The sequence below is a fragment of the Cherax quadricarinatus genome, chromosome 20 (assembly GCF_038502225.1).
Source record: "Cherax quadricarinatus isolate ZL_2023a chromosome 20, ASM3850222v1, whole genome shotgun sequence".
Classification (NCBI taxonomy): Eukaryota; Metazoa; Arthropoda; class Malacostraca; order Decapoda; family Parastacidae; genus Cherax; species Cherax quadricarinatus.
The window spans coordinates 13068859-13091595 of NC_091311.1; the positions used below are offsets into that span (position 1 = coordinate 13068859).

A 22737-nucleotide genomic window follows, 5' to 3' on the forward strand; every position below is an offset into this window, starting at 1 on the left:
TGGGTGTGTGTGTGTGTGTGTGTGTGTGTGTGTATATATATATATATATATATATATATATATATATATATATATATATATATATATATATATATATATATATATATATATATATATATATATATATATATATATATATACATATATATCCCTTTCTATTGTATTGAGCCTTTGTCATGGGTCAGACGTTATGTAATACTTTATATATGTATGATTCGATTCTTTTTAAAGTTTATAATTATGGTCTGTACCCAGATACAGGTTTGGTGTCAATGCTAAGTTCTTGATGTTAAGTTTTAGTCTGTATGGTATACAGACATATCTAGACAGTTTAGTGACGTAGTCCATTTGTGTCTGAGATTATGTATATGGGTTTATTGTAACAGTATAGCGCTTCAGTTTTTGTGTTCCAATCTGTATTCTTTTTCTGTATATTCGTATGTTGGTATATGTAAAGCTGTATTGTTAGGGATACGTATGTAGATGTTCTAGTAAGATTATGATGTTAGGTTTTGGTTTTTTGATTAATGCGAAGGATGGAATTTAACTAATACAACTTCTCTGTATATTTTATGTTCAAATGTATTGAGCCTTTGTCAGAGGTCATGTTATATGTACAATTTATATGTATATGTAAGGTTTTGCATCAATGAATGTGTATATATGTCAATTCATGACCCTGTGACATGTATTTTTTTTTAGCTATGTTCTTGCCGTAAGTTCTTGTTGTATGTTTGGCAGCAATATCTTGCGAGCATGTAGGTGCAATCCGTTTGTCAGTTAATTTGATTGAGATCCATACTGTTTCTTTATTTTTATGTTAAACTGTATTGGTTTTAAATAAAAAAAAAATGCTATTGTAAAAATTTTTAATTTTGCACCAAAAGAATCTTAAAAAACTTACCTAACCTTATTATAACAAGAACAATTTATTTTAGCCTAACCCAACTAAATATATTTTAGATTTGTTTACAATAATTTAATACTAAATAAACACAGTGAAATATATTTTTTTCGTTAGATTCAGAATGATTTTGGCGAAATTATTGCATACACAAATTTTCGCTTGTCCTATGTGGCAAGATGAGCGTTGCTATTTAAGCCAAGATCTTAAGTTCTGCCTATTCGGCACGGCATATATATATATATATATATATATATATATATATATATATATATATATATATATATATATATATATATATATATATATATATATAAAATATAGGGAGGTACCACCTCTAGAACTGTAATAGGGACCCTCATCCTCAGAGAAAAGAATAAACTTGCTTAAGGGAAAACTCAAGGTTCTTCCTGAAGCTGTCTGAGAATTTTCTCCTACCACCCCCTATATTTAATGTATATTTTATTTAAAGACAAAATACATTGACAAAACATTCACAAAAAATACGATAGAAAGTAAAACAACATAGGTGACTCAGTGCTACATCTCGAATACTTCGTCCAGCTCCCCGGCGGTGGGCCGCGTGCCCAGAATGCTGCAGGCATTTCCTCTCTGGATTGCAACACTGAGTCTCTGAAAGAGAAAGCTGGTCGCCCTGTGGTCCTTGGTTTCTATGATGAGCTTTTCACCCAGCTCTATTAGAAACTTTAGAGCACACTTGCCTCATGCTCCAAGGGTCTCCGACCCTATTGGGATGAAGTTATAGCAAGGGGGAAGGTCTTCATATTTGCGGATCTTCTGGGTCTCCCAGTGGCTGGCAGCTCCACCCCCTTCCACTACGGAGTATGGCAAGTAGGTGTCTACCAATGTGGCGGCACATGTGTAGTCCCAGGCAATCTGCTTTCCATCCTTCCAAGGTAGCATAGTGGCTCCATCAGGACGCTTTTGACTTCCGTCAGACCTCTGCACCTGGGGTTCCCGTTGAGCTGGGCAATGGGCTGTGGCGAGGCTTCTCTTTATGATGTCATTGACCTCCTCATGCCTGGCATACTTCCCTTCTGCTGTGTGACACACGAGACCATGAAGTCCGAATTGATCAGCTGTCGCCCTGCCGCAAATACACCTATGTTCGGTGAGGATGGGGGCGGCTAGGCGAAGAGCAACACCAATCCGAATGGCCTGTGGGTCTAGTCGAGTGCCCAAGGAGGAATTGGGAACAGCTAACAGGAAATCTCCTGAGTGTGGTGCCTTCACTGCCAGGAGACGAGCTTTGTCCTTTCCTGAGGCATTGGATATATATATATATATATATATATATATATATATATATATATATATATATATATATATACATATATATATACATATATATATATATATATATATATATATATATATATATATATATATATATATATATATATATATATATATATATATATATATATATATATATATATATATATATGTCGTGCCGAATAGGCAGAACTTGCGATCTTGGCTTAAATAGCAACGTTCATCTTGCCATATAGGACAAGTGAAAATTTGTGTATGCAGTAATTTCGCGAAAATCATTCTGAACCTAACGAAAAAATATATTTAATTGTGTTTGTTTATTTTTAAATTATTGTAAACTAATCTAAAATGTATTTACCTGGATTAGGCTAAATTAAATTTCGCTTGTTGTAATAAGGTTGGGTAAGTTTTCTAAGGTTCTCTGCGTACAAAATTATTAAGTTTTACAATAATATATATGAAAAAGTATATCTTCAAACGTATAAGAGAAATTTTTACAAAGGACTTAGTTTTAAATGAGTTCTTGATAATCGGCCAATTTGACCTATCCGGCACGACATATGTATGTGTTTATATTTACACACTGCTTATTCAACAGAATTCGTCCTTGTTTTTCCACATCTCATTCTTCCCCAGTCTTTTCCTTCCACTTCTTACCGTTCATCTTCTCACCTCACACAAAAAAGTCTTTGTACGTTTTCATAATTGATGAAGGTGTCAATATTTAAAATTTCCTTCAGTTAGAAGTAATGATATATTTTAGTTTATTCTACAACAATGATGTGTATACACGACTAGATGGAGAGGCAGTAGGTTATATATTAGTTGTAAATTTACATCAAAATCATTTCTAGATAGTTTGACTTCATAACTGTCAAACTGATTTTTAAATATATATCATACGAAATGTTTTTTTTTTCAGCATTAAATTCAGATAAGTTTATTTATGAAATATCTAAATGTGCACCAAGTATTATAGTATTTACTATAAAAGAAATTAATGCTACCTCTCCCTACTCTACCTGTTTATTTGTTTTCCTTTCACTTAGGTGGGTAATATTGACAAACAAATCGCTCTATTTTCGAACATGATTCGTCGTTGAGCATTGGTTGCTTCTCGGTGTCCATGTCGGTACAGATTTCATCTCCTCCATAGTTATTGGGTTCACCAGCCGCCCATAGAATGGAATTGATGGGTCTACCGTCCAGCCACGTCCATTCGTTTGATCCTGGGGTGCTGTCCTTGCCTCCCAAGTACACAATTAGATTGCCTGTGTTTTTAGCATCCCGGAATCACATGAAATAAATAGCAATAATAAAGGCACGTAGAGTTTCGTACAAACATTTTTTCAGTTATATAATTCACATACACAATATATATTTCGAAAAAACTTGCTTTAGATCAGTTTGTCACAAACATCAGTTAGTTAACACTATCCAAAAAGTTAAAAATAGAATGGACACACAACAATCACATACCCGTTCGTGGCACTCTTATCACCAGAGAGAACATCAAACATAGGATCTGCATTTACAAAAAACAAAGATATATGGACAGAAACGTGCATTCACGAACAAGTTATTCTTAACAAATAAATTGCACTGGTCAGGAATTGTACCCTGAATGCTTTAAAACGCCACCCTCGTAGGTCGTCGAAATTCACAGTTACACAAGCAGTATCTCAAACGAGAGGAGAATGAAATTAGTCCTCAGCTTGCCACAGCCACGAATATGACTCCATAAGGAGTGACATGTCTAATGCTACTGGACATCTGATGTATGTGACATTGTTGATCAAGGGGTTAAGGGCATCTTGGAATACCGGCAAGAATCGCGAACAAGAGACACAGGATGCAAAACAACCTCAGTGGAATATGCTAAGATTACTTATTCACTTCTGCAGCTTTGCAAGTCCCTGATGTGTTGATTGCAACATGAAAGGCCTAGAGCTATCATTCAACTCCCCCTGTGGTTGTTTTGCATATATATATATATATATATATATATATATATATATATATATATATATATATATATATATATATATATATATATATATATATTATTTATTTATATATATATATATATATATATATATATATATATATATATATATATATATATATATATATATATATATATATATTTTTATTATCACACTGGCCGATTCCCACCAAGGCAGGGTGGCCCGAAAAAGAAAAACTTTCACCATCATTCACTCCATCACTGTCTTGCCAGAAGGGTGCTTTACACTACAGTTTTTAAACTGCAACATTAACACCCCTCCTTCAGAGTGCAGGCACTGTACTTCCCATCTCCAGGACTCAAGTCCGGCCTGCCGGTTTCCGTGAACCCCTTCATAAATGTTACTTTGCTCACACTCCAACAGCACGTCAAGTATTAAAAACCATTTGTCTCCATTCACTCCTATCAAACACGCTCATGCATACCTGCTGGAAGTCCAAGCCCCTCGCACACAAAACCTCCTTTACCCCCTCTCTCCAACCTTTCCTAGGCCGACCCCTACCCCGCCTTCCTTCCACTACAGACTGATACACTCTTGAAGTCATTCTGTTTCGCTCCGTTCTCTCTACATGTCCGAACCACCTCAACAACCCTTCCTCAGCCCTCTGGACAACAGTTTTGGTAATCCCGCACCTCCTCCTAACTTCCAAACTACGAATTCTCTGCATTATATTCACACCACACATTGCCCTCAGACATGACATCTCCACTGCCTCCAGCCTTCTCGCTGCAACATTCATCACCCATGCTTCACACCCATATAAGAGCGTTGGTAAAACTATACTCTCATACATTCCCCTCTTTGCCTCCAAGGCCAAAGTTCTTTGTTTCCACAGACTCCTAAGTGCATCATTCACTCTTTTTCCCTCATCAATTCTATGATTCACCTCATCTTTCATAGACCCATCCGCTGACACGTCCACTCCCAAATATCTGAATACATTCACCTCCTCCATACTCTCTCCCTCCAATCTGATATTCAATCTTTCATCACCTAATCTTTTTGTTATCCTCATAACCTTACTCTTTCCTGTATTCACCTTTAATTTTCTTCTTTTGCACACCCTACCAAATTCATCCACCAATCTCTGCAACTTCTCTTCAGAATCTCCCAAGAGCACAGTGTCATCAGCAAAGAGCAGCTGTGACAACTCCCACTTTGTGTGTGATTCTTTATCTTTTAACTCCACGCCTCTTGTCAAGACCCTCGCATTTACTTCTCTTACAACCCCATCTATAAATATATTAAACAACCACGGTGACATCACACATCCTTGTCTAAGGCCTACTTTTACTGGGAAATAATTTCCCTCTTTCCTACATACTCTAACTTGAGCCTCACTATCCTCGTAAAAACTCTTCACTGCTTTCAGTAACCTACCTCCTACACCATACACTTGCAACATCTGCCACATTGCCCCCCTATCCACCCTGTCATACGCCTTTTCCAAATCCATAAATGCCACAAAGACCTCTTTAGCCTTATCTAAATACTGTTCACTTATATGTTTCACTGTAAACACCTGGTCCACACACCCCCTACCTTTCCTAAAGCCTCCTTGTTCATCTGCTATCCTATTCTCCGTCTTACTCTTAATTCTTTCAATAATAACTCTACCATACACTTTACCGGGTATACTCAGCAGACTTATCCCCCTATAATTTTTGCACTCTCTTTTATCCCCTTTGCCTTTATACAAAGGAACTATGCATGCTCTCTGCCAATCCCTAGGTACCTTACCCTCTTCCATACATTTATTAAATAATTGCACCAACCACTCCAAAACTATATCCCCACCTGCTTTTAACATTTCTATCTTTATCCCATCAATCCCGGCTGCCTTACCCCCTTTCATTTTACCTACTGCCTCACGAACTTCCCCCACACTCACAATTGGCTCTTCCTCACTCCTACAAGATGTTATTCCTCCTTGCCCTATACACGAAATCACAGCTTCCCTATCTTCATCAACATTTAACAATTCCTCAAAATATTCCTTCCATCTTCCCAATACCTCTAACTCTCCATTTAATAACTCTCCTCTCCTATATATATATGTATATATATGTATATATATATATATATATATATATATATATATATATATATATATATATGTATATATATATATATATATATATATATATATATATATATATATATATATATATATATATATATATATATATATATATATATATATATGCAATAAGATCACAGTAAACAGGTGATTTCAGAATATGCAAAACAACCACTCTGAAAGAATAGAGAAATTCCAAGCGCTTTCGTGACTACTCACATTATCAAGGAACTATGAAAGTAAAGCATCCAATGAAGCTATATAAGGGGTCTGGCCAGCACCTCACTATCAGATCCCACAACGGTTAAACACCTGACGCGCGCCGACCCAACTTGGATAGGTCCTTTGCACAACTCACTCCACAAACTATTCTACCCAAGAAAATTTAAAAATTATTTGTCCAGTGTATTATTAAATTCTTCCCAAATTCTATTAATTATAAATGGATCTAATTTATATAAACCAAAGGAAATATTCATATTATTGTCAAAACTGCTTTTTATGAAACAAGATTCAATTATATTCCTGTCGACCATGGACTTGCTTGATACTACTTTCTCAACTTTTTGAAAATCAATTGAACTCATTTAAAATTAAGTCCTTTCTAAAATTTTCTGTTATACGTTTAAAGATATTTTTTTTTCATTAATGTTAATGCAAAAATTTTTAATTTTGCACCAAAAGAATCTTAGAAAACTTACCTAGCCTTATTATAACAAGAGCAATTTATTTTAGCCTAAATCAACTATGTATATTTTAGATTTGTTTACAGCAATTTAATACTAAACAAACACAGTGAAATATATTTTTTTCGTTAGGTTCAGAGTGATTTTGCCGAAATTATTGCATACACAAATTTTCACTTGTCCTATATGGCAAGATAAGCGTTGCTATTTAAGCCAAGGTCGCAAGTTCTGCCTATTCGGCACGACATATATATATATATATATATATATATATATATATATATATATATATATATATATATATATATATATATATATGTATATATACATACATACATACATATATATATATATATATATATATATATATATATATATATATATATATATATATATATATATATATATATATATATATATATATATATGTATATATGCAAAACAACCACTCTGAAAGAATAGAGAAATTCCAAGCGCTTTCGTGACTACTCACATAATGTGAGTAGTCACGAAAGCGCTTGGAATTTCTCTATTGTTTCAGAGTGGTTGTTTTGCATATTCTGAAATCACCTGTTTACTGTGATCTTATTGCATATATATATATATATATATATATATATATATATATATATATATATATATATATATATATATATATATATATATATATATATATATATATATATATATATATATATATATATACATACACACATCTAGTTTTGTTTTTTCCTTCATTTTCTTAATAGCTCTTCTTGTTTTTTTTCCTCTATTGTCCATGGGGAATTGGAAAAGAATTTTTCGTCCGTAAGCCATGCATGTTGTATTAGGCGACTAAAATGCCGGGAGCAATGGGCCAGTAACCCCTTCTCCTGTACACACTTATTAAAAATGAGAAGAAGAAAAACTTTATAAAACTGGGGTGCTTGAATGTGCGTGAATGTAGTGCAGATGATAAGAAAGAGACAACTGCAGATGTTATGGTGGAAAAGAAGCTGGATGTCCTGGCCCTAAGCGAAACAAAGCTGAAGGGGGTAGGGGAGTTTCGGTGGGGAGAAATAAATGGGATTAAGTCAGGAGTATCTGAAAGAATTAGAGCTAAGGAAGGAGCAGCAATAGTGCTGAAGGATCAGTTACGGAAGGAAAATAGGGAATATAAATCTATAACTTCAAGGGTTATGTGGACTAAAAATAAGGGTCGGATGTGAAAAGTGGGTCACAATAAGCGTGCATGCACCTCGAGAAGAGAGGAGTGTAGAGGAGAGAGAGAGATTTTGGGAGATGTTAACGAATGTATAGGAACCTTTGAATCAAGTGAGAGAGTAATGGTGGTAGGAGACCTAAATGCTAAAGGAGGAGAAACATTTAGAGAGGGTCTGGTAGGTATGTTTGCGGTGCAAGGTGTAAATGATGATGGGAGCCCTTTGATTGAACTTTGCATAGAAAGGGGTTTAGATATAGGTAATACGTATTTTAAGAGAAAGAGGATAAATAAATATACAAGATATGATCATGCAGGGGGTAATGGCAGTAGTTTGGTGGACTATGTATTGGTAGATAAAAGACTGTTGAGTAGACTTCAGGATATACATGTTTATAGAGGGGCCACAGATATATCAGATCAATTTTTAGTTGTAGCTACAGTGAGAGTAAAAGGTAGATGGGATACAAGGAAAATAGAAGCAGCAAGTAAGAGAGAGATGAAGGTGTATAAACCAAAAGAGGAGTCATTTAAGGTAAGATATAAACAACTATTGGAGGATAGGTGGGCTAGTGAGAGTATAGGCAATGGGGTCGAAGATATACGGGGTACGTTTAAGAACGTAGTATTAGAGTGTTCAGCAGAAGTTTGTTGTTGCAGGAAAGTAGATGTGGGAGGGAAGAAGAGCGATTGGTGGAGTGATGATGTAGAGTAGAAGTGATGTAAGGAGGGAAGAGTATATGGAGAGAAAAAGAGAGGTTAAGAGAGTGGTGAAGCAATGTAAAGAGAGAGCAAATGAGAGAGTGGGTGAGATGTTATCAACAAATTTTGTTGAAAATAGGAAAATGTTTTGGCGTGGATTAATAAGTTGAGGAAGCCAAGTGAACAAATAGATTTGGCAGTTTAAAATAGGAGAGGAGAGTTGTTAAATGGAGAGTTAGAAGTATCGGGAACATGCTGGGAATATTTTGAGGAGTTGTTAAATGTTTGATTTCGTGAATAGAGCAAGGAGGAACAACATCTTGTAGGAGTGAGGAAGAGCCACTTCTGAGTGTGGGGGAAGCTCGTGAGGCAGTGGGTAGAATGAAAAGGGGTAAGGCAGCTGGGATTGATGGGATAAAGACAGAAATGTTAAAAGCAGGTGGGGATATAGTTTTGGAGTAGTTGGTGCTATTATTTAATAAATGTATGGAAGAGGGTAAGGTACCAAGGGATTGGCAGAGAGCATGCATAGTTCCTTTGTATAAAGGCAAAGAGGACAAAAGAGTGGAAAAATTATAGGGGAATAAATCTGTTGAGAATACCTGGTAAAGTGTATGGTTGAGTTATTATTGAAAGAATTAAGAGTAAGACGGAGAGTAGCATAGCAGATGAACAAGGAGGATTTAGGAAAGGTAGGTGGTGTGTGGACCAGGTGTTTACAGTGAAACACATAGGTGAACAGTATTTAGATGAGGTTAGAGAGGATTTTGTGGCATTTATGGATTTGGAAAAGGCATATGACAGGGTGGATAGGGGGGCAATGTGGCAGATGTTGCAGGTGTATGGTATAGGAGGTAGGTTACCGAAAGCAGTGAAGAGCTTTTGCGAGGATAGTGAGGCTCAGATTAGAGTGTGTAGGTGAGAGGGAGATTATTTTCCAGTAAAAGTAGGCCTTAGACAATGATGTTTTATGTCAATTCAGTTGTTCAATATATTTATAGATGGGGTTGTAAGACAAGTGAATGCGAGGTTATTGGCAAGAGGTGAGGATTTAAAAGATAAAGAATCACACACAAAGTGGGAATTTTCACAGTTGTTCTTTGCTGATGTAATTGTGCTTTTGGGAGATTCTGAAGAGAAGTTGCAGAAGTTGGTGGATGAATTTGGTAAGGTACATAAAAGAAAAAAAATTAAAAGTGAATATAGGAAATAGTAAGTTGATGAGGATAACACAAAGATTAGGTGAAGAAACATTGGATATCAGATTGGGGTGGGTGAGTATGGAGGAGGTGAATGTATTCAGATATTTGGGGGTGGACATGTCAGCAGATGGGTCTATGAAGGATGAGGTGAATCATAGAACTGATGATGGGAAAAGGGTGAGTGGTGCGCTTAGGAGTCTGTGGAGACAAAGAACTTTGTCAGTAAAAGCAAAGAGAGAATTGTATGAGAGTATAGTTATACAAACCCTCGCATATGGGTGTGAAGCATGGGTGATGAATGTTGCAGCGAGGAGAAGGCTGGAGGCAGTGGAGATGTTATGTCTGAGGGCAATGTGAGGTGTGAATATAATGCAGAGAATTCGTAGTTTGGAAATTAGGAGAAGGTGCGGGATTACCAAAACTGTTGCCCAGAGGGCTGAGGAGTGGTTGTTGAGGCGGTACGGGCATGTAGAGAGAATGGAACAAAACAGAATGACTTCGAGAGTGTATAAAAGTGTATAGGAAGGAAGGCGGGGTAGGGGTGGGCCTAGGGAAGGTTGAAGAGAGGGGGGGGTAAGGGATGTTTTGTGTGCGAGGGGCTTGGACTTCCATCAAGCATGCATGAGCGTATTTGGTAGGAGTGAATGGAGACAAATGGTTTTTAATACTTGACATTCTGTTGGAGTGTGAGCAAAGTAACATTTATGAAGGAATTCAGGGAAACTGGCAGGCCAGACTTGAGTCCTGGAGATGGGAAGTACAATGTCTGTACCCTAAAGGAGGGGTGTTAATGTTGCAGTTTTATAACTGTAGTGTAAAGCACCCCTCTGGAAAGACAGTGATGGAGTGAATGATGGTGAAAGTTTTTCTTTTTCGGGCCACACCGCCTTGGTGGGAATCGGCCGATGTGTTAATAATATATATATATATATATATATATATATATCCCTGAATCCCTTCTTTACCCCCTCCCTCCAACCCTTCCTAGGCCGACCCCTACCCCGCCTTCCTTCCACTACAGACTGATACACTCTTGAAGTCATTCTGTTTCGCTCCATTCTCTCTACATGTCCGAACCACCTCAACAACCCTTCCTCAGCCCTCTGGACAACAGTTTTGGTAATCCCGCACCTCCTCCTAACTTCCAAACTACGAATTCTCTGCATTATATTCACACCACACATTGCCCTCAGACATGACATCTCCACTGCCTCCAGCCTTCTCCTCGCTGCAACATTCATCACCCACGCTTCACACCCATATAAGAGCGTTGGTAAAACTATACTCTCATACATTCCCCTCTTTGCCTCCAAGGACAAAGTTCTTTGTCTCCACAGACTCCTAAGTGCACCACTCACTCTTTTTCCCTCATCAATTCTATGATTCACCTCATCTTTCATAGACCCATCTGCTGACACGTCCACTCCCAAATATCTGAATACGTTCACCTCCTCCATACTCTCTCCCTCCAATCTGATATTCAATCTTTCATCACCTAATCTTTTTGTTATCCTCATAACCTTACTCTTTCCTGTATTCACCTTTAATTTTCTTCTTTTGCACACCCTACCAAATTCATCCACCAATCTCTGCAACTTCTCTTCAGAATCTCCCAAGAGCACAGTGTCATCAGCAAAGAGCAGCTGTGACAACTCCCACTTTGTGTGTGATTCTTTATCTTTTAACTCCACGCCTCTTGCCAAGACCCTCGCATTTACTTCTCTTACAACCCCATCTATAAATATATTAAACAACCACGGTGACATCACACATCCTTGTCTAAGGCCTACTTTTACTGGGAAAAAATTTCCCTCTTTCCTACATACTCTAACTTGAGCCTCACTATCCTCGTAAAAACTCTTCACTGCTTTCAGTAATATATATATATATATATTATATATATATATTATACATATATAAATATATATATTATATATATAAATATATATATATTATATATATAAATATATATATATTATATATATATAAATATATATATATATATATATATATATATATATATATATATATATATATATATATATATATATATATATATATATATATATATATATATATATATATATATATATATATGTCGTGCCGAATATGTGAAACTGGTCAATTAGCAAGAACTCATTTAAAATTAAGTCCTTTCTGAAATTTTCTCTTATGCGTTTAAAGATATATTTTTTTCATTAATGTTAATGTAAAAATTTTTAATTTTCCACCAAAAGAATCTTAGAAAACTTACCTAACCTTATTATAACAAGAGTAATTTATTTTAGCCTAACCCAACTAAATATTTTTTAGATTTGTTTACAATAATTTAATACTAAACAAACACAGTGAAATAGATTTTTTTCTTTAGGTTCAGAATAATTTTGGCGAAATTATTACATACACAAATTTTCGCTTGTCCTATATGGCAAGATGAGCGTTGCTATTTAAGCCAAGATCGCAAGTTCTGCCTATTCGGCACGACATATATATATATATATATAAATATATATATATATATATATATATATATATATATATATATATATATATATATATATATATATAAACACTGATCTCTGGCTAAAGGAGACTCGAACCTACGAACCTTGGAACAAGGTACGCAGTGCTTTACCATTCTCACCACACTGGATCAATACCTTGGCGCCCAGCTTGCGCTAGATGTTAATCCAAGGCAACCAGCTTTCAGGGAGAAGGCTTACAGCTTTTCATCTCATCCCCTGCATGCATCAACCTTACTTGCTATTTTAACAATGCAAGGAATTCGCAAGAGCAGGCGAAATATACACAAACACTGATCTCTGGCCGAAGGAGACTCGAACCAACGAGCCTTTGAACAAGATACGCAGTGCTTTACCATTCTCACCACACTGGACCAATACCTTAGCGTCCAACTTGCGCTGTAAGCCTAGCTGTAAGCCTTCTCCATGAAAGCTGGCTGACTAGGATTAACGTCTACCGCAAGATGGGCACCAAGGTATTGGTCCAGTGTGGTGAGAATGGTAAAGCACTGCGTACCTTGTTCCAAGGTTCGTAGGTTCGAGTCTCCTTCAGCCAGAGATCAGGGTTTGTGTATATTTCGCCTGCTCTTGCGAATTCCTTGCATTGTTAAAATCTCTAGTAAGGCAGATGCATGCAGGGGATTAGAGGAAAAGTTGTAAGCCTTCTCCCTGAAAGCTGACTGCCTTGGACTAACGTCTAGCGCAAGCTGCGCGCCGAGGTACTGGTCCAGTGTGGTGAGAATGGTAAAGCAATGCGTACCTTGTTACGAGGTTCATAGGTTCGAGTCTCCATCGGCCAGAGATCAGTGTATGTGTATATTTCGCCTGCTCTTGCGAATTCCTTGCATATATATATACATATATATAGATATATATATATATATATATATATATATATATATATATATATATATATATATATATATATATATATATATATATATATATATATATTTTTACATACATACATTTTTTTATTATTATCACAGTGGCCGATTCCCACCAAATCACGGTGGCCCGAAAAAGAAAAACTTTCACTATCATTCACTCCACCACTCTCTTGCCACTAAAGTTTTTAAATTGCAACATTAACACCCCTCCTTCAGAGTGCAGGCACTGTACTTCCCATCTCCAGGACTCAACTCCGGCCTGCCGGTTTCCCTGAACCCCTTCATAAATGTTACTTTGCTCACACTCCAACAGCACGTCAAGTATTAAAAACCATTTGTCTCCATTCACTCCTATCAAACACGCTCACGCATGCCTGCTGGAAGTCCAAGCCCCTCGCACACAAAACCTCCTTTACCCCCTCCCTCCAACCTTTCATAGGCCGACCCCTACCCCGCCTTCCTTCCACTACAGACTGATACACTCTTGAAGTCATTCTGTTTCGCTCCATTCTCTCTACATGTCCGAACCACCTCAACAACCCTTCCTCAGCCCTCTGGACAACAGTTTTGGTAATCCCGCACCTCCTCCTAACTTCCAAACTACGAATTCTCTGCATTATATTCACACCACACATTGCCCTCAGACATGACATCTCCACTGCTTCCAGCCTTCTCCTCGCTACAACATTCATCACCCATGCTTCACACCCATGTAAGAGCGTTGGTAAAACTATACTCTCATACATTCCCCTCTTTGCCTCCAAGGACAAAGTTCTTTGTCTCCACAGACTCGTAAGTGCACCACTCACCCTTTTCCCCCTCATCAATTCTATGATTCACCTCATATTTCATAGACCCATCCGCTGACACATCCACTCCCAAATATCTGAATATATTCACCTCCTCCATACTCTCTCCCTCCAATCTGGTATCCAATCTTTCATCACCTAATATTTTTGTTATCCTCATAACCTTACTCTTTCCTGTATTCACTTTCAATTTTCTTCTTTTGCACACCCTACCAAATTCATCCACCAATCTCTGCAACTTCTCTTCAGAATCTCCCAAGAGCACAGTGTCATCAGCAAAGAGCAACTGTGACAACTCCCACTTTATGTGTGATTCTTTATCTTTTAACTCCACGCCTCTTGCCAAGACCCTCGCATTTACTTCTCTTACAACCCCATCTATAAATATATTAAACAACCACGGTGACATCACACATCCTTGTCTAAGGCCTACTTTTACTGGGAAATAATTTCCCTCTTTCCTACATACTCTAACTTGAGCCTCACTATCCTCGTAAAAACTCTTCACTGCTTTCAGTAACCTACCTCCTACACCATACACCTGCAACATCTGCCACATTGCCCCCCTATCCACCCTGTCATACGCCTTTTCCAAATCCATAAATGCCACAAAGACCTCTTTAGCCTTATCTAAATACTGTTCACTTATATGTTTCACTGTAAACACCTGGTCCACACACCCCCTACCTTTCCTAAAGCCTCCTTGTTCATCTGCTATCCTATTCTCCGTCTTACTCTTAATTCTTTCAATAATAACTCTACCATACACTTTACCAGGTATACTCAACAGACTTATCCCCCTATAATTTTTGCACTCTCTTTTATCCCCTTTGCCTTTATACAAAGGAACTATGCATGCTCTCTGCCAATCCCTAGGTACCTTACCCTCTTCCATACATTTATTAAATAATTGCACCAACCACTCCAAAACTATATCCCCACCTGCTTTTAACATTTCTATCTTTATCCCATCAATCCCGGCTGCCTTACCCCCTTTCATTTTACCTTCTGCCTCACGAACTTCCCCCACACTCACAACTGGCTCTTCCTCACTCCTACAAGATGTTATTCCTCCTTGCCCTATACACGAAATCACAGCTTCCCTATCTTCATCAACATTTAACAATTCCTCAAAATATTCCCTCCATCTTCCCAATACCTCTAACTCTCCATTTAATAACTCTCCTCTCCTATTTTTAACTGACAAATCCATTTGTTCTCTAGGCTTTCTTAACTTGTTAATCTCACTCCAAAACTTTTTCTTATTTTCAACAAAATTTGTTGATAACATCTCACCCACTCTCTCATTTGCTCTCTTTTTACATTGCTTCACCACTCTCTTAACCTCTCTCTTTTTCTCCATGTACTCTTCCCTCCTTGCATCACTTCTACTTTGTAAAAACTTCTCATATGCTAACTTTTTCTCCCTTACTACTCTCTTTACATCATCATTCCACCAATCGCTCCTCTTCCCTCCCGCACCCACTTTCCTGTAACCACAAACTTCTGCTGAACACTCTAACACTACATTTTTAAACCTACCCCATACCTCTTCGACCCCATTGCCTATGCTCTCATTAGCCCATCTATCCTCCAATAGCTGTTTATATCTTACCCTAACTGCCTCCTCTTTTAGTTTATAAACCTTCACCTCTCTCTTCCCTGATGCTTCTATTCTCCTTGTATCCCATCTACCTTTTACTCTCAGTGTAGCTACAACTAGAAAGTGATCTGATGTATCTGTGGCCCCTCTTTAAACATGTACATCCTGAAGTCTACTCAACAGTCTTTTATCTACCAATACATAATCCAACAAACTACTGTCATTTCGCCCTACATCATATCTTGTATACTTATTTATCCTCTTTTTCTTAAAATATGTATTACCTATAACTAAACCCCTTTCTATACAAAGTTCAATCAAAGGGCTCCCATTATCATTTACACCTGGCACCCCAAACTTACCTACCACACCCTCTCTAAAAGTTTCTCCTACTTTAGCATTCAGGTCCCCTACCACAATTACTCTCTCACTTGGTTCAAAGGCTCCTATACATTCACTTAACATCTCCCAAAATCTCTCTCTCTCCTCTGCATTCCTCTCTTCTCCAGGTGCATACACGCTTATTATGACCCACTTCTCGCATCCAACCTTTACTTTAATCCACATAATTCTTGAATTTACACATTCATATTCTCTTTTCTCCTTCCATAACTGATCATTCAACATTACTGCTACCCCTTCCTTTGCTCTAACTCTCTCAGATACTCCAGATTTAATCCCATTTATTTCCCCCCACCGAAACTCCCCTACCCCCTTCAGCTTTGTTTCGCTTAGGGCCAGGACATCCAACTTCTTTTCATTCATAACATCAGCAATCATCTGTTTCTTGTCATCCGCACTACATCCACGCACATTCAAGCATCCCAGTTTTATAAAGTTTTTCTTCTTCTCTTTTTTAGTAAATGTCTACAGGAGAAGGGGTTACTAGCCCATTGCTCCCGGCATTTTAGTCGCCTCATACGACACGCATGGCTTACGGAGGAAAGATTCTTTTCCACTTCCCCATGGACAATAGAAGAAATAAAGAAGAACAAGAGCTATTTAGAAAAAGGAGAAAAACCTAGATGTATGTATATATATATATGCATGTGCGTGTCTGTGAAGTGTGACCAAAGTGTAAGTAGGAGTAGCAAGATATTCCTGTTATCTAGCGTGTTTATGAAACAGAAAAAGAAACCAGCAATCCTACCATCATGCAAAACAGTTACAGGTTTCTGTTTCACAGTCATCTGGCAGGACGGTAGTACTTCCCTGGGTGGTTGCTGTCTACCAACCTACTACCTATATATATATATATATATATATATATATATATATATATATATATATATTATTTATTTTTTTTTTTATTATCACACCGGCCGATTCCCACCAAGGCAGGGTGGCCCGAAAAAGAAAAACTTTCACCATCATTCACTCCATCACTGTCTTGCCAGAAGGGTGCTTTACACTACAGTTTTTAAACTGCAACATTAACACCCCTCCTTCAGAGTGCAGGCACTGTACTTCCCATCTCCAGGACTCAAGTCCGGCCTGCCGGTTTCCCTGAATCCCTTCATAAATGTTACTTTGCTCACACTCCAACAGCACGTCAAGTATTAAAAACCATTTGTCTCCATTCACTCCTATCAAACACGCTCAAGCATGCCTGCTGGAAGTCCAAGCCCCTCGCACACAAAACCTCCTTTACCCCCTCCCTCCAACCCTTCCTAGGCCGACCCCTACCCCGCCTTCCTTCCACTACAGACTGATACACTCTTGAAGTCATTCTGTTTCGCTCCATTCTCTCTACATGTCCGAACCACCTCAACAACCCTTCCTCAGCCCTCTGGACAACAGTTTTGGTAATCCCGCACCTCCTCCTAACTTCCAAACTACGAATTCTCTGCATTATATTCACACCACACATTGCCCTCAGACATGACATCTCCACTGCCTCCAGCCTTCTCCTCGCTGCAACATTCATCACCCACGCTTCACACCCATATAAGAGCGTTGGTAAAACTATACTCTCATACATTCCCCTCTTTGCCTCCAAGGACAAAGTTCTTTGTCTCCACAGACTCCTAAGTGCACCACTCACTCTTTTTCCCTCATCAATTCTATGATTCACCTCATCTTTCATAGACCCATCCGCTGACACGTCCACTCCCAAATATCTGAATACGTTCACCTCCTCCATACTCTCTCCCTCCAATCTGATATTCAATCTTTCATCACCTAATCTTTTTGTTATCCTCATAACCTTACTCTTTCCTGTATTCACCTTTAATTTTCTTCTTTTGCACACCCTACCAAATTCATCCACCAATCTCTGCAACTTCTCTTCAGAATCTCCCAAGAGCACAGTGTCATCAGCAAAGAGCAGCTGTGACAACTCCCACTTTGTGTGTGATTCTTTATCTTTTAACTCCACGCCTCTTGCCAAGACCCTCGCATTTACTTCTCTTACAACCCCATCTATAAATATATTAAACAACCACGGTGACATCACACATCCTTGTCTAAGGCCTACTTTTACTGGGAAAAAATTTCCCTCTTTCCTACATACTCTAACTTGAGCCTCACTATCCTCGTAAAAACTCTTCACTGCTTTCAGTAACCTACCTCCTACACCATACACTTGCAACATCTGCCACATTGCCCCCCTATCCACCCTGTCATACGCCTTTTCCAAATCCATAAATGCCACAAAGACCTCTTTAGCCTTATCTAAATACTGTTCACTTATATGTTTCACTGTAAACACCTGGTCCACACACCCCCTACCTTTCCTAAAGCCTCCTTGTTCATCTGCTATCCTATTCTCCGTCTTACTCTTAATTCTTTCAATTATAACTCTACCATACACTTTACCAGGTACACTCAACAGACTTATCCCCCTATAATTTTTGCACTCTCTTTTATCCCCTTTGCCTTTATACAAAGGAACTATGCATGCTCTCTGCCAATCCCTAGGTACCTTACCCTCTTCCATACATTTATTAAACAATTTCACCAACCACTCCAAAACTATATCCCCACCTGCTTTTAACATTTCTATCTTTATCCCATCAATCCCGGCTGCCTTACCCCCTTTCATTTTACCTACTGCCTCACGAACTTCCCCCACACTCACAACTGGCTCTTCCTCACTCCTACAAGATGTTATTCCTCCTTGCCCTATACACGAAATCACAGCTTCCCTATCTTCATCAACATTTAACAATTCCTCAAAATATTCCTTCCATCTTCCCAATACCTCTAACTCTCCATTTAATAACTCTCCTCTCCTATTTTTAACTGACAAATCCATTTGTTCTCTAGGCTTTCTTAACTTGTTAATCTCACTCCAAAACTTTTTCTTATTTTCAACAAAATTTGTTGATAACATCTCACCCACTCTCTCATTTGCTCTCTTTTTACATTGCTTCACCACTCTCTTAACCTCTCTCTTTTTCTCCATATACTCTTCCCTCCTTGCATCACTTCTACTTTGTAAAAACTTCTCATATGCTAACTTTTTCTCCCTTACTACTCTCTTTACATCATCATTCCACCAATCGCTCCTCTTCCCTCCTGCACCCACTTTCCTGTAACCACAAACTTCTGCTGAACACTCTAACACTACATTTTTAAACCTACCCCATACCTCTTCGACCCCATTGCCTATGCTCTCATTAGCCCATCTATCCTCCAATAGCTGTTTATATCTTACCCTAACTGCCTCCTCTTTTAGTTTATAAACCTTCACCTCTCTCTTCCCTGATGCTTCTATTCTCCTTGTATCCCATCTACCTTTTACTCTCAGTGTAGCTACAACTAGAAAGTGATCTGATATATCTGTGGCCCCTCTATAAACATGTACATCCTGAAGTCTACTCAACAGTCTTTTATCTACCAATACATAATCCAACAAACTACTGTCATTTCGCCCTACATCATATCGTGTATACTTATTTATCCTCTTTTTCTTAAAATATGTATTACCTATAACTAAACCCCTTTCTATACAAAGTTCAATCAAAGGGCTCCCATTATCATTTACACCTGGCACCCCAAACTTACCTACCACACCCTCTCTAAAAGTTTCTCCTACTTTAGCATTCAAGTCCCCTACCACAATTACTCTCTCACTTGGTTCAAAGGCTCCTATACATTCACTTAACATCTCCCAAAATCTCTCTCTCTCCTCTGCATTTCTCTCTTCTCCAGGTGCATACACGCTTATTATGACCCACTTCTCGCATCCAACCTTTACTTTAATCCACATAATTCTTGAATTTACACATTCATATTCTCTTTTCTCCTTCCATAACTGATCATTTAACATTACTGCTACCCCTTCCTTTGCTCTAACTCTCTCAGATACTCCAGATTTAATCCCATTTATTTCCCCCCACTGAAACTCTCCTACCCCCTTCAGCTTTGTTTCGCTTAGGGCCAGGACATCCAACTTCTTTTCATTCATAACATCAGCAATCATCTGTTTCTTGTCATCCGCACTACATCCACGCACATTTAAGCAACCCAGTTTTATAAAGTTTTTCTTCTTCTCTTTTTTAGTAATTGTATACAGGAGAAGGGGTTACTAGCCCATTGCTCCCGGCATTTTAGTCGCCTCATACGACACGCATGGCTTACGGAGGAAAGATTCTTTTCCACTTCCCCATGGACAATAGAAGAAATAAAAAAGAACAAGAGCTATTTAGAAAAAGGAGAAAAACCTAGATGTATGTATATATATATATGCATGTGCGTGTCTGTGAAGTGTGACCAAAGTGTTAGTAGGAGTAGCAAGATATCCCTGTTATCTTAGCGTGTTTATGAGACAGAAAAAGAAACCAGCAATCCTACCATCATGCAAAACAATTACAGGTTTTTGTTTCACAGTCATCTGGCAGGACGGTAGTACTTCCCTGGGTGGTTGCTGTCTACCAACCTACTACCTATATATATATATATATATATATATATATATATATATATATATATATATCCGGCCCAACTAGACAGGTCCTTCACACAACACAACAAACTATTCTACCCAAGAAATAAGAATTTTAAAAATTATTATTTGTCCAATGCATTATTAAATTCTTTCCAAATTCTATTAATTATAAATGGATCTAATTTATATAAACCAAAGGAATTATTCATATTATTGTCAAAACTACTTTTTATGAAACAAGATTCAATTATATTCCTGTCGACCATGGACTTGCTTGATACAACTTTCTCAACTTTTTGAAAATCAATTGGATGGTTGAAATCTCTCACATGAATGAACAGAGCTTTGGAATTTTGTCCAGTTCTAATGCTATATTTATGTTGTTTTAATTTTAGTTCGAGATTTTTACCAGTTTGACCGTAATAAACTTTATCGCAAGTTTTACAAAGAATCTTATAGACACATCCATCAGCATTTTGGGGGGAATTCTTTGTCTAAAGTTTTTTTACTGTATCAAGATTTTGAATACAACTTTAACATTAAAAGTCTTAAGAAGAGAAGGCATATCAACCAAGTTTTCATGGTAAGGGAGAAAATCACCTGTTTACTGTGATCTTATTGCATATATATATATATATATATATATATATATATATATATATATATATATATATATATATATATATATATGTCGTGCCGAATATGTAAAACTGGTCAATTAGCAAGAACTCATTTAAAATTAAATCCTTTCTAAAATTTTCTCTTATACGTTTAAAGATACATTTTTTCATTAATGTTAATGTAAAAACTTTTAATTTTGCTCCAGACGAATCTTAGGAAACTTATCTAACCTTATTATAACAAGAACAATTTATTTTATCCTAATCCAATTAAATATATTTTAGATTTGTTTACAGTAATTTAATACTGAACAAACACAGTGAAATATATTTTTTTCGTTAGGTTAAGAATGATTTTGGCGAAATTATTGCATACACAAATTTTCACTTGTCTTATATGGCAAGATGAGCGTTGCTATTTAAGCCAAGATCGCAAGTTCTGCCTATTCGGCACGACATATATATATATATATATATAAATATATACATATATATATATATATATATATATATATATATATATATATATATATATATATATATATATATATATATATATATATATATATATATATATATATATATATATATATATATATATATATATATATACATATATATATATATATATATATATATATATACATATATATATATATATACATATATCATCGCTAAATGGGAGATGGACACAAAAAAGAAAGCTAGCATCAGGTAGGGTAGGCTCCAAAACCTGGTGGTCCCTGGTCAAGGGCAGACAAGGTTATCTGCCTGATGAACTCATTCCACATCTAAATCGACAGGATGGGACCACCTCTACTAGTAATCAAGAGAAAGTGGACACAAAAAAGAAAGCTAGCATCAGGTAGGGTAGGCTTCAAAACCTGGTGGTCCCTGGTCAAGGGCAGACAAGGTTATCTGCCTGATGAACTCATTCCACATCTAAATCGACAGGATGGGACCACCTCTACTAGTAATCAAGAGAAAGTGGACCTCTTTGCCGAACACTTTGCTACCAAAATGCAAGTACCTGATCCAGCAAGGGACCCTCTTTGGATAGCTGCAAGAACTGTGTCTAAACTGTCAGTGGTGACAATAAGTGTATTTCCTTCTTAAATCGCTTGAACAAGAAAACGCTGTGGGCCCAGACAAGTTGATTAAGATTGCTGAGATGTGCAGTCCAGCTAGCAGCACCTCTAACTCGCATTTTTCAGCACTGCCTAGTATAGTGTAAATGGCCTTCTCTGTGGAAAGAGGCAAATGTTGTCCCTGTTCACAAAAAGAAGAGCAGAGTAGAAATCAGC

The 22737-nt window shown here is 37.3% G+C and overlaps 1 protein-coding gene across 1 annotated transcript in view; it reads right to left on the bottom strand.

Moving 5' to 3' along the window:
* Positions 1 to 2930: 2930 nt before the first annotated feature.
* The window catches only part of LOC128699922 (perlucin-like), a 51421-nt gene continuing 31614 nt past the window's right edge, over positions 2931 to 22737 (bottom strand). The window contains exon 4 of the mRNA XM_053792770.2: positions 2931 to 3471. Within this exon, the coding sequence (XP_053648745.2) occupies positions 3242 to 3471 (230 nt within the window). The 3' untranslated portion in view covers positions 2931 to 3241. The remainder of the gene's footprint in view (positions 3472 to 22737) is intronic.